Raw genomic sequence first — 13,338 nt, forward strand, 5'->3', positions numbered from 1 at the left:
ATTAATTCTGGCAGTCCTAAAATGAGCTCTGGCAGTGCCTGGTGTTTTGTTCATTTGCCTGGAGATTGAACACCCATGAGGCCAAGACATTTGAAAAACTTTCACAGATATGTCCCATTATCAAAGAAGACTTAATAAACTTTACAGATAGCAGTCACAATGGTCAAGGAAGAAATGCCATGAAACCTATTTAAAGTATTATTTATTGCCCACATCTTCAGATGGCTGGCTGTGATGTTAGGTTGTGTTTACTGAGATTGAAAAGATTTGTCAAAGCCAGGTTGCACATACAAACCACTTCGAAAGCTTTGCAAATAAGCATTTTTCAGGCGATCCGCTTAGTTTTTCGAGGGTTTATTTAGTTTAAGAACTTGGAGAATTTTCTCTGCTCATACAGGTAAAACTGATGCTTCAGTTTCTGTGAAAAATTCGGAGTCACCACATTTGGACAGCGAAAACATGCTTAACAAATAAAAAAAAAATCTACAATAGGATGATGATACAGTTTTAAGCCACTTTTCTATATCCATTGTACGAATCAAGTTCTGATTTTAGTAATTATTTCTTGACCTTGGAAACAGCAGCTGACAAAACCACCTCAATTCAAGGTCTACTTATACCTGTTTATTGGAAAAGTTAAACTTTTTGGGAAATATGTGTATTTGCTTTCTTAGTGAGAGTTAGATTGATACCACTCTTGTGTCTGTGTGGTAAATACGTAGCTATAGCCAGGAGAGGTTAGCTTAGCATGTCATAAACACTGGGAAAAAGAGAGAAACAGCTAGCCGGCCTCTGTCCAAAACGTACCAAAATCTGCCTGCCAACACCTCTAAAGCTCACTAATCTAGAACCACAACCTCTTGTTTTTACACTTTGGTTTCTGCACAAATGAAAACACACGAGATATATAACATGTATATATCAGTGAGCTTTAGAGGTGCTGGTAGACGGAATTAGTTGCCTTTGGACACAGTCAGGCTTTTTCTCTCTGTTTTCAGAGGAGACAAGTGTGCTAAAGTGAATAAGCGTATTTCCTAATATGTTGTAATATTCTTTAATGAAGTATACAAGTTCTACAAAGTATTTTAGAGCCAGGTAAAAAAAAAAAGTACATATTTAACATCCCAAACATATTTTTCAAACTTGATAATGCAAGAGATATCTTGAAACTGAATTGAAACATACAACAATAAATCCACTTTATTGTTGTATGTTTGCTTATGCAAGTTTTTAAAAACGCGAAAAAACAAAACAAAACAATGCTTAACAATGCGTTTTCCTTAAGAAGAAAAGACAATGCTTGTTTTTTGATTTTTATATATATATATATTTACACTGCTATGAATGCTATACATTTAAAGAGTAAAACAAAACAAAAAAAAATAGCATTTTGGTTTCACTCTAATTTTTCTTTTTTCATTAACTCACTTTGTAAAAACACTGTAAAACACAAGACAAAATTTGTTATAATGTAAAACACATTAAACTCAACTGTTGTTTGTTTGTAAGGCTTTTCTAAACACTGTTACTGATGAAAAAATAGATGACAATAAATGACAAAAATGATGAGGTATTGAAGTCAATAAATACACAAGACCTAAAACAATATGGTACAAATTTAATAATGTGTGTATAGAGAAAAGCACACATGCACACTGGAGCAGCCACACAATAGAAACACGTTAAGTATCAGTGTGTTAAAGTCTGTGTACCCAGCATACTGTCAGTACAAAGATGGGTAAGACTTTATAGTACAGTCCATGTGTTATTTCATCGTATGAATCCGGTACCAATATAATACTGACCAGTTCCTACTGATATTCAAATGTAGCTACAGTGGAAGAGAACCAGACACGGAGTACCAATTGGGCCTTTTAGAGGAAAGGAGAAGTATGGTATGAAATGTTTTTGTAAATACTGGTTACCTACAGGGTAGGACACAAAACTGAAGTTGGGGGAAAATCATGGTAACAACATTGCCCGTAAAGTAAAATTAAAGAGTAATAAAGGGAGGAGAGCTACACATTATACTGCAGCCCACACACCTTATTCTAACGAGAAATCCAAATTGTAGTTTCACTCATTAACAACTATTATTGCAGTGTGTAGGCGAAAAGACAATATGGAAAAGGGGCGCTCATTTTTACAGCTGGGCCTTCAGCAGACAGCTACGCCCCCACTCCAAGGATTTATTTATGTCATATTTACATCCTCTACATCTTTGCATGGCTTAGAAATAAAGACAGGTCCAGAAATGGGTCTGTACTTCTGAGAAGTTGCTCTCAGCGGGATTGTTCGTCCAACGCTGCAGCAGCTCAGAACAGCTACGCTGGAGTAAAAACAAACATACCTCTGTCAAACGCGCAGCTATGGTTGGTTTCTGTTGTGGATGTGTGGTGGCCCAAAAATAGCTAATCTTTAATAAATAAGACACCTAATAATTATTATTTTAACGCTTTTGGTAACACAGTAAGAACAAGCCGCAATGTCAAGTGCTGACTGTTCTTTTTTTTTTTCTTCTTTAATTACACGGTAAGACAAAGGTTGTTAAGACCATTTTTTCCGAACTTCCGTTTTTTTTTCCCATTACTGTAACTCGCAGGTATCCAGTATTTGTATAAATACTTAGAGTATCATTTTATTTCTCTTCTCCTCTAAAATCTTACTCGCTTCTTCCCCATTGTCATGTTTTCTTCCACTGTACCTACAGTTAAGTACCAATAGGAACTGATAAGTATTTTATGAGCACCTGATCCATACAACAAAATTACCCTGTAAACCAGGGGCTGTATTACCCAGAGGGTTTCATTATATACAGATGTTTACTCATTTAAAGCTGAGGTTCCAAACACCCGAGGCAGTGGTCGCTGGGAGGCGGGACTTCTGCAGGAGGTGAAGTGACAGCAGGAAGAAGCCCACGCTGGCCCCACCCAGGATGACCACGCCTGAGATCAGAGCACTGGTCAAGGGGTTCATTGGCTGGGAGGAGTCTCCAGATGCTGGTGGGGGGAAAGATGAACAAAAGCAGAAGAGAAGAAGAAGACACATTGTTTGACATGGGTTTAACATGACCTGAGTGTTTGTTTTTTCTTCCAGAAAGAGAAGTGGAACCTTTGTGTTGTTGCCTTGAATTTCCATAGGTATCTGCTATCTGTACTCACATATGATATTTAAAACCTTTTTGTTTTTTGTAACATTGAATAATGGATCTTACCAAGTTGGGAGTTGTTGACAGGAGTTTCATCTGAAAAATGATTTTAAAAGTGTTTTTAGACGCATTTTTACAGATACTTTAATCTTCAGTGGCTCTGTTGATTCACTGATCTATCTATATGTGAAGGAATGGTTTGACCTTTTTGGAAATATTCTTATTTTGCTTAGAGTTCGATGAGAGGATTGATATCACTCTTATATTTTTTCTGTTAAATATGAAGCTACCAGAAGCAGCAACTTAGCTTAGCTTTGCATAAAGACTTGAAATATGGGGGAACAGCTAGTGTTGCTGTGTCCAAAGGTAACAAACCAGCTGCTGGCTGTAGCATTTAACAGACAGACATGTGAGTGGTTTCAATCTTATCTAACTCTCAGCAAGAAAGTGAATAATCATATCTCCCGAAATGTCAGACTCTACTTCTATGAGTCAGTTTATTCTTCATACCACTCCTGGTGATGATTGGTCCAGCAGTGATGACGGCATTTCCAGATGCTGCTGGTGGGGAATCAAGGCTCTCCTCTCTATCGCGCCTGCGCCGTCGCCGGCAAATCTGCCAATCACATCGTCTGATTTCAGTCCTCCTTGAGCTCAGGAGATACATAGGGAGTCACTAACTTACATCCGTGTTTTTTTACACTCACCGGCATTAGCATGATGCAGTCCTCTGCCCGGCAAAGCTTGGTGACGCAGTGCAAAAACACAGTTGACATCTTCTGGTGTCTGTGTTTAACAAAACGGAAAACCTCGAAGGAAAAACGTCCCATCTGACTCTTCCCATTCTCGAAAACCGTCGTCTGCGGGTCTTTATAGCAGCTGTGGCAACAGAGACGCAGATACACATGTACGGGAACATACGTACTGTACATGAACACTGTGAAAATGACAAATTTGATGTCTAGAAGTATTCTTAAGTGCTCACTGACGAGAAAAAAAGTAGCATTCATGAGGACAAGCCATCTGGAGGACCTGAATAGGTAATGACTCCCTTTTGTGGTTTATCAAGTCATCATCATCTTGAGGGGGAAAAAGGAATGATTACCCAGAGAAAAGGTCATAGCGGAGTTCATCTTTTGGATTCCCTGAGGGGGTTGTGTAACAGTAGTCCATCAAGATGTTCCACCTGCAGAGAGACAAAACCTTGAGGTGAATGAAGGTGGGATGAAGGATACAGATCTAACTGCACATGGGAAAATACAAATCAGGCTTTCTCTGCTGCAGGCTGGCGCCTTCACGTAAAATAACAACACAATGGCATAATGAATGTCGGCAAGGCATAGAAAAAAGGACTAATTCTGTAAAAATGATGGTGGGACCGAAATATCATCTCTGCTTCACTGACGTCATTGTTGTAATGGCACAATATCTGCTACATCAGTAATATTTCTGTAAAGATTCATGACATATGAGACTTAGAAAAGGATTTAAATTCAATAGTGAATGATCATAAGATATCCGGTACCGTTTGTCTAAGTTTGTCGCTTTCACAGCAGCAAATACTCTGGTTTTCAGGGCCAGTCCAGCCATTGGAATAGAGAGAGGTTGAATGTACGTTGAATCCTTTGGAGAACAAGAAAACAGTTACTTTTTCATTCAAACCATGAAACTAGCAACTTGAAAGGGACACAGTCCTCACATAATGAGCATTTCAAGTTATAAGGCTGATTATATTCTATGCTACTGTCAACAAATCCAATGAAAGAACCTAAACCAACAATGCATTAGTCCACCTCTCTATACTCTCTGACCGCCCGGCACTGTCTGTGGCACCCCCAAAGCCCCCAGCCCATTTTTTCATATTAAAGACACAAATATTTAAAAACATGTGCAAAATATATACTTTATGTTTTTTTTTTAAAAAGGCCTAAGAATATTATATTATAGCTTGGTTTTGTAGTCTTTTGCAAACGTTACTCCAACAGGAGTGCATTTGTTGAGGACTATTTTCAGTGGCAGATTAATGCACATTTGGTGCTCTAGTGAGTTTTTATGGCAGAAGGTCAGAGTATGTGGGATTGAGTCAAAATAAACTACATTGCCCATGTTTATTTTAATGAAGGAACATTCAGTTCATTGTTGATTTTGGTCTTTTCAGGGGATTTGTTGATGGTAAGAACAACATGAAGTGTCACCAGATGTATAAATCTGGTCAAAAAAATTGACAGATTCCTACAAAGGAGACAGAAACATGATTCAAAGATCATGAACTCAATTTTCATTCATTTTTCATGAGAGTTGTTAAAAATAAGAAAAATTTGAATATCACCAGGCTTATGAGGAATATTCTGGTGAAATGATGGTTCAAAGATCATGAACTCAATTTTCATCATATATCCCTCTGAACCTCTAAATTAAAAGATTCAAAATTCATGAATACGAAAATGATTGTATATAATAAGTTGACCATGGCTGTGAACTCACATTATATAGGATCATACTCAACGTGCTCACAAATGTACCGTTGCTGTCTTTGACAGATATAGCAGCCGAGGAGCTGTGAAGAGTTCAAGATGTTTATTTCAGTGCTATTTCTCATCTCTTGGATCTAGTTTGCTAAACAACATTTTGAAAGCAGATGTTATGATACAATGCAATTACAAAGTTATAGTATATTCATCTATTGATGTGACTGACAACAGTTCAGAGTATATAAATTAGCATCTGAGTCATTAGAAAACATGCATATCCTAAAATAAATGGTTCTTCAGAACAGCATAAGACATAGACCCACTCAGGCTTTTAAACTAGGCGGTTTATTGTTTCCACGGTTTAGGAATAAAAATAGACAAAGCTCATAATTAAATAAATAAATCTCAATATCACATCCACTGAGTAACTCCTGCAAGGTAAAGCTCCCCTCTGGACACCGAGGGATTTTTTTGGCAACAACTTACGATGCCAGCTGTGAGTTATTGACCAGGTACTCCAGCGGGTAGCTGCAGCTGAATTTATACAACAAGCTGGGCAGGTAGCTGATAATAGCTGGCGGGTCAGGGGTGTCGATATAGCCTGAGATGTTCCCAATTTGTACCAGGGATGTGTTCCCGTAGGCATTGGCCCCGTAGGCTGTGTTGACCTGCAGAAAGAAACATCTCAGTAGGGTCACGTTGCTTTCTCCCAAGTCAATAAACAACATTATGAAGATCATATGAAGACCGTGTTGTAGATTTTGTGTATTCTTTACCACCAGGGTGTTACCGCAGGCCTCCAGAGTGCTGAGGCTGATGGTGAATAGGACGGCTGTGGGGAAGGTGTTGTTGTTAACAAAGCCACGGCACTGGGCTTCACCGTGGCGACCGTTCAGGGCCAGATCTGCGTCGGTGTAGCCGGAGAAAAGCACCGGGCAGAAGTTGATCTTTAAGGTGATGGTCTGAACCCCACAGTACACACTGATGTCCCGCTCACCTGCCGGAACAGAGAGGAAGGGAGGCAGAGGGGAGGGTTAAAAACATGAAAAGGAGGAAGGAAGTTCAGCTGCTGGTTTTCAGTCCAGGCACTGGGGGCCCAGGGCTCTGCTTGTTTACCATCCCACCAGCATTTACCTGCCATTTCAAGGATCACATAATGCCTGATTAGATGGTGGGAATGAAACCCCAAGGCCGATATTTATCAGACTCAGTTCTTCACTGAGTGTGAACATTGAGACACATTTACCAAGCGACTTACTCCTACTTACTGCAAAGCGTAACAGTAAAGTTCAAGAGCAACTCTCACGTGATTTCATGGTCATCATATCATGATATGATATCATATTGATATCATATCATTCACATATATGCTCAGGGCAGAATTAGTGAATCAGAGACAACAATTGACCCTACATTTACTATATTGTTCATTCTTTAAAAAAAATCCTTACATTTTACCTTGAGATATATATTTATTTTTAAAAAAGGAAAATTTGTTTGTGTAAAATCCTTAATGCCCCCTTAAAAATGGATGAAATGGAAACAAAAGAAATCGAAACTACAGCAGGAAAGAAATTTTGCAGCTGGTTTTCATCATAAAAAAATGATAAGGACAAATTATGAACACACTGACAAGTGCAGACAATGAAGATGCATGGAAGTGATAATCTAAACTAATAACAATTTGATTCATTAAATCTGCGAAGGAGGTTACGTGATCGCCTGTGTTTGTTTGTTTGTTTGTTTGTTGGTTGGTTGGTTGATTGGTTGGTTGGTTGGTTGGTTGGTTGGGTGATTTGTCAGCAAAAACTACTGAACTGATTTGCACTGAACTTGGTAGCGGGATATGGCATGGGCCAGGGAAGAACCCATTCAATTTAGGGGCAGATCATTTACTATGATTTGAATTGTTTTTCTCTGAACACCGGCCTTGGTGGGGGTACACGCTCTGCTGAGTGTCATTCACGTTTGTGCAGCAGCCACCTGGGATCTACTCTGAACCAACTTAATAGACCTGCAGAATTCTCTCTAATCTACGTAGTTTTTTAAATAGTAAAAATTTTGATAAATAGCATTTGTTATTAAGTTCGTGAGTAGGAGTAAAAGGGAAGTATTTAAAAAAAAAAGTTCAATTAAGTACAAATTTTAACTTTTAGCAGCTTGATAAATACAGACCAAGGACTCTTAGGTTTGGAGGAGCAGGTGGACAAATTTAAAACTTCACATCTATAGTAATAAGGTAGTATTGCAAACGTAATGTGACAATGAATACTTTTTTAAAGCAAAGTGAGACAACAATCAGAGGCCAAATTGTGCATTTTCAAATGGCAGATGCATCCATGAAAATCAAAACAAAATTACAATAAAGTAGTTTTCAACCCACATAATCCATCTATGTAGCAGCTGTCATATTAATATTATACTGTATACTCAGTTGACAGTTTATTAGGTACACCTAGCTAAAAATAGTACAGTTTATGCGACAACGCTGCAATAGATGCCTTTATGCGGGTTATAATGTTTGTTATTTTAAAGAGAGAGGTTGTAGTTTGAGGTGCTGTTATGTTGTATCGTGTAACAAAACAGCACGATACAACAGAATGGAGTTTCTTCTACTTTGTCAATAGCAAAAAGGGTGGACAAAATATTACAAACACCTCTCAGTATAACACAGAGCTTAAATTATTTAGTCTACTCCTTGTGGAGTAGATAGAAGACAGTGGTGGAATAAGCACTCAGAATCTTTCCTTATCTGTAAATATAAAGAAGTATATGTAAAGTAAAAGCCGTGCAATCAAAACTTACTTAAAAATATTATCAGAAATATGTATTGAAACTATCAAAAATAGAACATTATGCAGACTAATCCTTTAATGAGTGTTGTATTGATGTTTCAATATATGACCATAATTTTAATTTTAGCTCTTCCTAGTGAAGCCAATATGATGTTAAATGTATAACAAGGTATCACATCCTATGAGCTTATGTTTTAATGTACGTAGATATTTAATAAATTAACTACATGCATCACATTGACACATGGAGGTGCATGACAATTGTAAAATGAAAATACCAGAGTGAAAATATCAGCGTAAATTGTTCCCAACACTTTCCCCTACTGACAGAAGCATTGTCTCATGTTCAATATCTGCAGTCAGAAAGATGGAAAGGGTGCACGGTCTGAAAAGAGTTGTCTGCAGTATTCTCACCAGGAAACCTGCTGTGGTAGTTGGCGTCACAGTTGTATCCATTAAACTGTGTGGAGACTGAGGCAGCGTTACTAATCAGCAGGAGGATGAAGCACATTCGTTTCATTTCAGCACCTGAGAGAGGTTTGCCCACTGTCATCTTCAGAAGGTCAACATTGCATTAACCACATTCCTCAATTATGTGTTAAAAAAACGGCACTTCTCTCAAAATTAGATGTTCAAAAACAATGCTCCCCTGTCTTGCCTGTTTCCTTGATTGTTGCACGCTCTGACCTCTATCAAAGTAGTAAAACCTCCTTTCCCTAGGTCCCCTAATCCTCCTTATCCTGCTCCCTCTGCCCCCTTTTACCTCAGTTTCTCCTGTTGGCCAAAAACCTCTATTACCCAACCCCTTTTAAACTGAGGTCACCCCTCTTTCTGGCTCATTTCATCCCAGTCCCCTCCCTCTACCCTCACTTTACCCTCACTCTCTTTCTTACACGCCCGTTTACCTGTTTCCTGCCTTTTCCAAAGTAAGTGTTTGGACCCCCTCTTCCCCTGGTTTTGCGACGAGAGAAAAGACACTGCGGCATGTAGTTTTGGTGGCATCAAGGGCCTAAACTAGACACAATGTCACCCTTACGTGTATCTGTTGTGTGTGCACAGATGAAAAAGATAGACGGCCTCTTTATCCAAACACTTCAACAAAAACCCGCTGCAGTGCAGAACATGGGAAACTCCGTCAGATCTGAATGGCCCGGACAAATCTTTTCACATTGCCCAGAAACCTGAGCGTACTCGGAGGGTTCCCACTCATCTCTCCTTAGTTTTCACAAACGGTGGGCCTCAGCTTGGGGGGGAAGGGGGCGGCCCGGGAATTAAGCTGTCATCGGCTGCCGCTGCAACCCACATTCACATGCACATAAAAGTCAGCTCACGGTCTGATGCAGGGCTGTGTGTAGGTAATTGTGATGCACAAGGCATCATTTAGAGTAAAGGTATTCAATGGTGTACACAGCTTCAGTGTGATGTGTTCAGCATTGCAGAAGGTAAAAGTGGAAGCTAGAGTCTGTTTTACAATGTTTTAACCTTTGATTTTACTGCAGTCCATCTACCAAAACAAGAGATAAATTAATATGTTCAACTTGTATCACAAAGAAAAACTTCTTTCTGTTCAGACTTTAAGTTCTTTGACCTTTAAACTGATCTATAAAGATAAAGACTGGTGCTGGAGCCTTAAAGGATATTTTTCTTACTCTCAATATGCTCAGTTGTCAGATCATCAGGAGCACCTAGCTAAAACTGATACAATCTAATACACCAGTCCTACAATAAATCCTACCTTCAACAAGGTTATAATGTTCAGTTTTTGTTAAAACTGTTTCAGAGAGGTGTTGATTCAGTGTTATGATCATTTTGGTGTTTCTGATATTTAGCCTACCCTCACTGATGAAGTGTAATGAAATGATAGGAACACCTCTCTGTATAACAGCACCATAAAACTACATCTTCCAACATGACCATAAGGTTGAATCAACACCTCTCTGAAACTGTTTCAACACAAACTGAAAATTATAACCTTCTTAAAGCTAGGATTTATTGCACAACTGTTGGTTTTAGCTAAGTGTACCTAATAAACTGCCAACTGAGTGGAAATCAAATAAAAAGACCAATTAGGTCTGTCTCCTAATACCTTCCAACTTCACTATCCTATCAGTCCAAGCCCATTGCTTACTGCTGAAGACATGAATCTTTAAAAACAGGTCACAAATTTAGAGTTTCATTTTTAAAAAATGACTAACAACAGGTGTAAATAGTGTTTGTTTGTTGGGGACTAGCTCCAGCAGGATGGTGCATGTTGGATCGACTGAAATAAACTACAGAGTCCATGTTTTTCACAATGATGCGGGAGGGAACATGTCAACCAGTGCAACAGAGTGGCTCACCAATGTGTGTTTAAGCAGAGAATCACACTGAGACTAATCACACTTATCTACACAGGTAATACTTTACTGTAGGATCAATTCATGGTTGGTCTCGATGTTTTCTTGGAATTTGTTAATTTTAAAGAAAAATCTAGATGAGCGGCAGGTTTTACCTTCAAAATTCTGTTTTTCTTTTTTTTTAGTAAAAGCCGCTGCTAGAAAATAATGAGAAGATTATGATCAAAGCACCGAAAAGAAATACCTGAAAACATATCCAGTTTCGGTCTCATTTGGCTGGTGGTTTCAATCAATAAAAGTCTAGTTTACAGTTGTTTGACTGATGATATAACCACCAATTTATTTTCTATTTTGGTGATTACATTTCTTTCCTTCCGGGTCCTTACTTCAACAGAAAGACAGAATATTTAGCAACAAATAGCTTTACACTGCCTGTTTTTATTGGGTGCTCTCTTGTATATGCAATTTGTCTTCATGTAGTTGACACAACAATCTCTCCACAGGGTACATTTAGTAGCTTTTCTGGCGCTTTCAGTGGTATCATATGATATTCCCCGGTTTTGACTTACTACTATGAACACCCTCCACAAATAAGTCAATTCATAAGTAAAATCATCTAGTTATTCCTGCCAATTTTCACTACAACATGAATCACTAGGCTTTATTTTACTGCCTCACAACTGATTAACACCAAACCGCGTTTTAAATCAGAGCTGCCAACATATTTACTGTAATCTTAATTGCCTAATCTATCATTTTCAAGAAGCAACACATAAGATCCTATCCTGATTGTTGGGTCTTATAAACAGCAAAAAGTAATGTGTTAATTTGAGTTTTCATTAGTCTACGCAAACAAAGAAATCTGCCCTTTTCTGTATCTAATCTTGGAGTTTGCCTGGTTTTCATTCAACTTTAGATGTTCAATTTAAAAGTTTCTGTGCACTACTGTCTTCATTTATTTCTCTGTGTAAGCAGACTGAATAACTAGATGTAGCATTAGACAAACCTTCAGAGTGGATTGTGTGTGTGTGTGTGTGTGTGTGTGTGGGGGGGGGGGACTCAACGGGGCCCACAGGTCATTTTTGCCAAGGGGGGGCCACCTAGAAGGTTAATCCAGCCCTGCACAAGCACATTCAGTTGTTTTGAAGCTAATCTTCTGTTTGGGCTTCTTTCGCATATTTAATATTGTTTTATCAGCTTCACACTTCACGACTTTGCCAAATTTCCATTAGAATTGCATATATAGTATTTGAACTGATGACATGCATCAAAAGTGTGCGACAGAAAATGACACATTACTTCCATGGCCGGACCCTATCGACTCCCACTTTACACAGAAGGTTCATTCAAGATTTATTTAATCTGATAATCGATTAAACCTTTAACTTATTTTCTTTAGCAAAAAATACCCAAATTGATTTGTTCCTGCCTTTCAAATTTAAATATATGTATTTGATTATCCCAGTTTTCTATAAGAGTAAAATCAACATCTTTGAGTTTTTGACTAAAATAATACATATCATAGAACTGGATCGTGACACAGAGTCCCTCGCCAAGATCGGGGCCACAATATGTAAGGTGGACAACCTGACGTAACTGATATTGTGCAGATTTTCTGACAAATTGGCCTTTAATCAGGTTATTTAGACAGAAACGATATGTAGCAAACCTGGGGCTTTTGGAGCCCCTGGGTAGTTGCCTTGATTACTTCCATTTGGGGTCTCTGAGATGCCAGCTGTAGAGCATGTTTAAATACCATAGATTTTCACATGCCTTATACCTGTGATTGTTGTCAACAGTCATTTTTCCAAAGCACTACTCCTCCCAAATCCCAGGTACGTCCATTTAGATTTTTTGTTTCTGGATTTTTAATAAAAGTTTGTGCATCAGAGGTCTAACAGGAATTAGACCTTTCTGGGGTAACTCCTTGTTACCCCTTGTTTGACTTCTATGGGGTCTAACTGACCCACAGCACCAATGATACTGTCACTGTAGGATAACATGGTGTACATTTCATTGTCAGCAAATTAGTTTTTGACAAATAAAATGAATATATATTGCATTTCTTCATGCATAGCCCATATAACATATAAAACTTGAGGTATTTTCTTATTTGGTGTAATGACAATGCGTTATGGTCATTGCTGTATTTTGCTGCCTTCATCAGATGTGCAGACCCAGCTTGTGGCAAAGGGAAGGATTATTAGAAAACATGTTTAAAGGAGACGATTAGTTGATTTTGCAATTTATTATTATTTTTTGGACATACAGCGGTGAGCCCAAACCATTCGGAAGTAATGTGAGTAAAACACAAGGGTTAAAATCTAATCAAAGCTGACCACATTTAATAATTAAAACCAGTGTATATCAATGTTTTTAACTTTCAGGAAAAACAAAGTGTAATATTTTATACATTCAGAGCGCATATTTGTCTATGAGCACACAGGAACATTTTATACTTGGATTGTTGTCCCCCCCCACCGCCCATGACACAGTTGCCCTCATCTAACACATCTCCTGTGCGTTACTCAGACTCATCCTGGCCTTTAGCCTCACGTGTCAGCCAGTCAGATCCGGACTTGAGCCCG

The 13,338-nt window shown here is 38.4% G+C and overlaps 1 protein-coding gene across 1 annotated transcript; it reads right to left on the minus strand.

Moving 5' to 3' along the window:
* Positions 1-2,791: 2,791 nt before the first annotated feature.
* Positions 2,792-8,967, minus strand: LOC120791628 (zona pellucida-like domain-containing protein 1). Its single transcript, XM_040130138.1, has 10 exons — positions 8,829-8,967; positions 6,396-6,616; positions 6,106-6,287; positions 5,633-5,705; positions 4,674-4,771; positions 4,254-4,334; positions 3,856-4,027; positions 3,659-3,764; positions 3,215-3,244; positions 2,792-2,999 (listed from the first exon to the last, which is right to left on the minus strand). The coding sequence occupies exons 1-10, from the start codon at positions 8,965-8,967 to the stop codon at positions 2,827-2,829; spliced, it is 1,275 nt and encodes a 424-aa protein (XP_039986072.1). The 3' UTR covers positions 2,792-2,826.
* Between the last annotated feature and the right edge of the window lie 4,371 nt (positions 8,968-13,338).

This window comes from Xiphias gladius, chromosome 7 (genome assembly GCF_016859285.1).
Source record: "Xiphias gladius isolate SHS-SW01 ecotype Sanya breed wild chromosome 7, ASM1685928v1, whole genome shotgun sequence".
Classification (NCBI taxonomy): Eukaryota; Metazoa; Chordata; class Actinopteri; order Istiophoriformes; family Xiphiidae; genus Xiphias; species Xiphias gladius.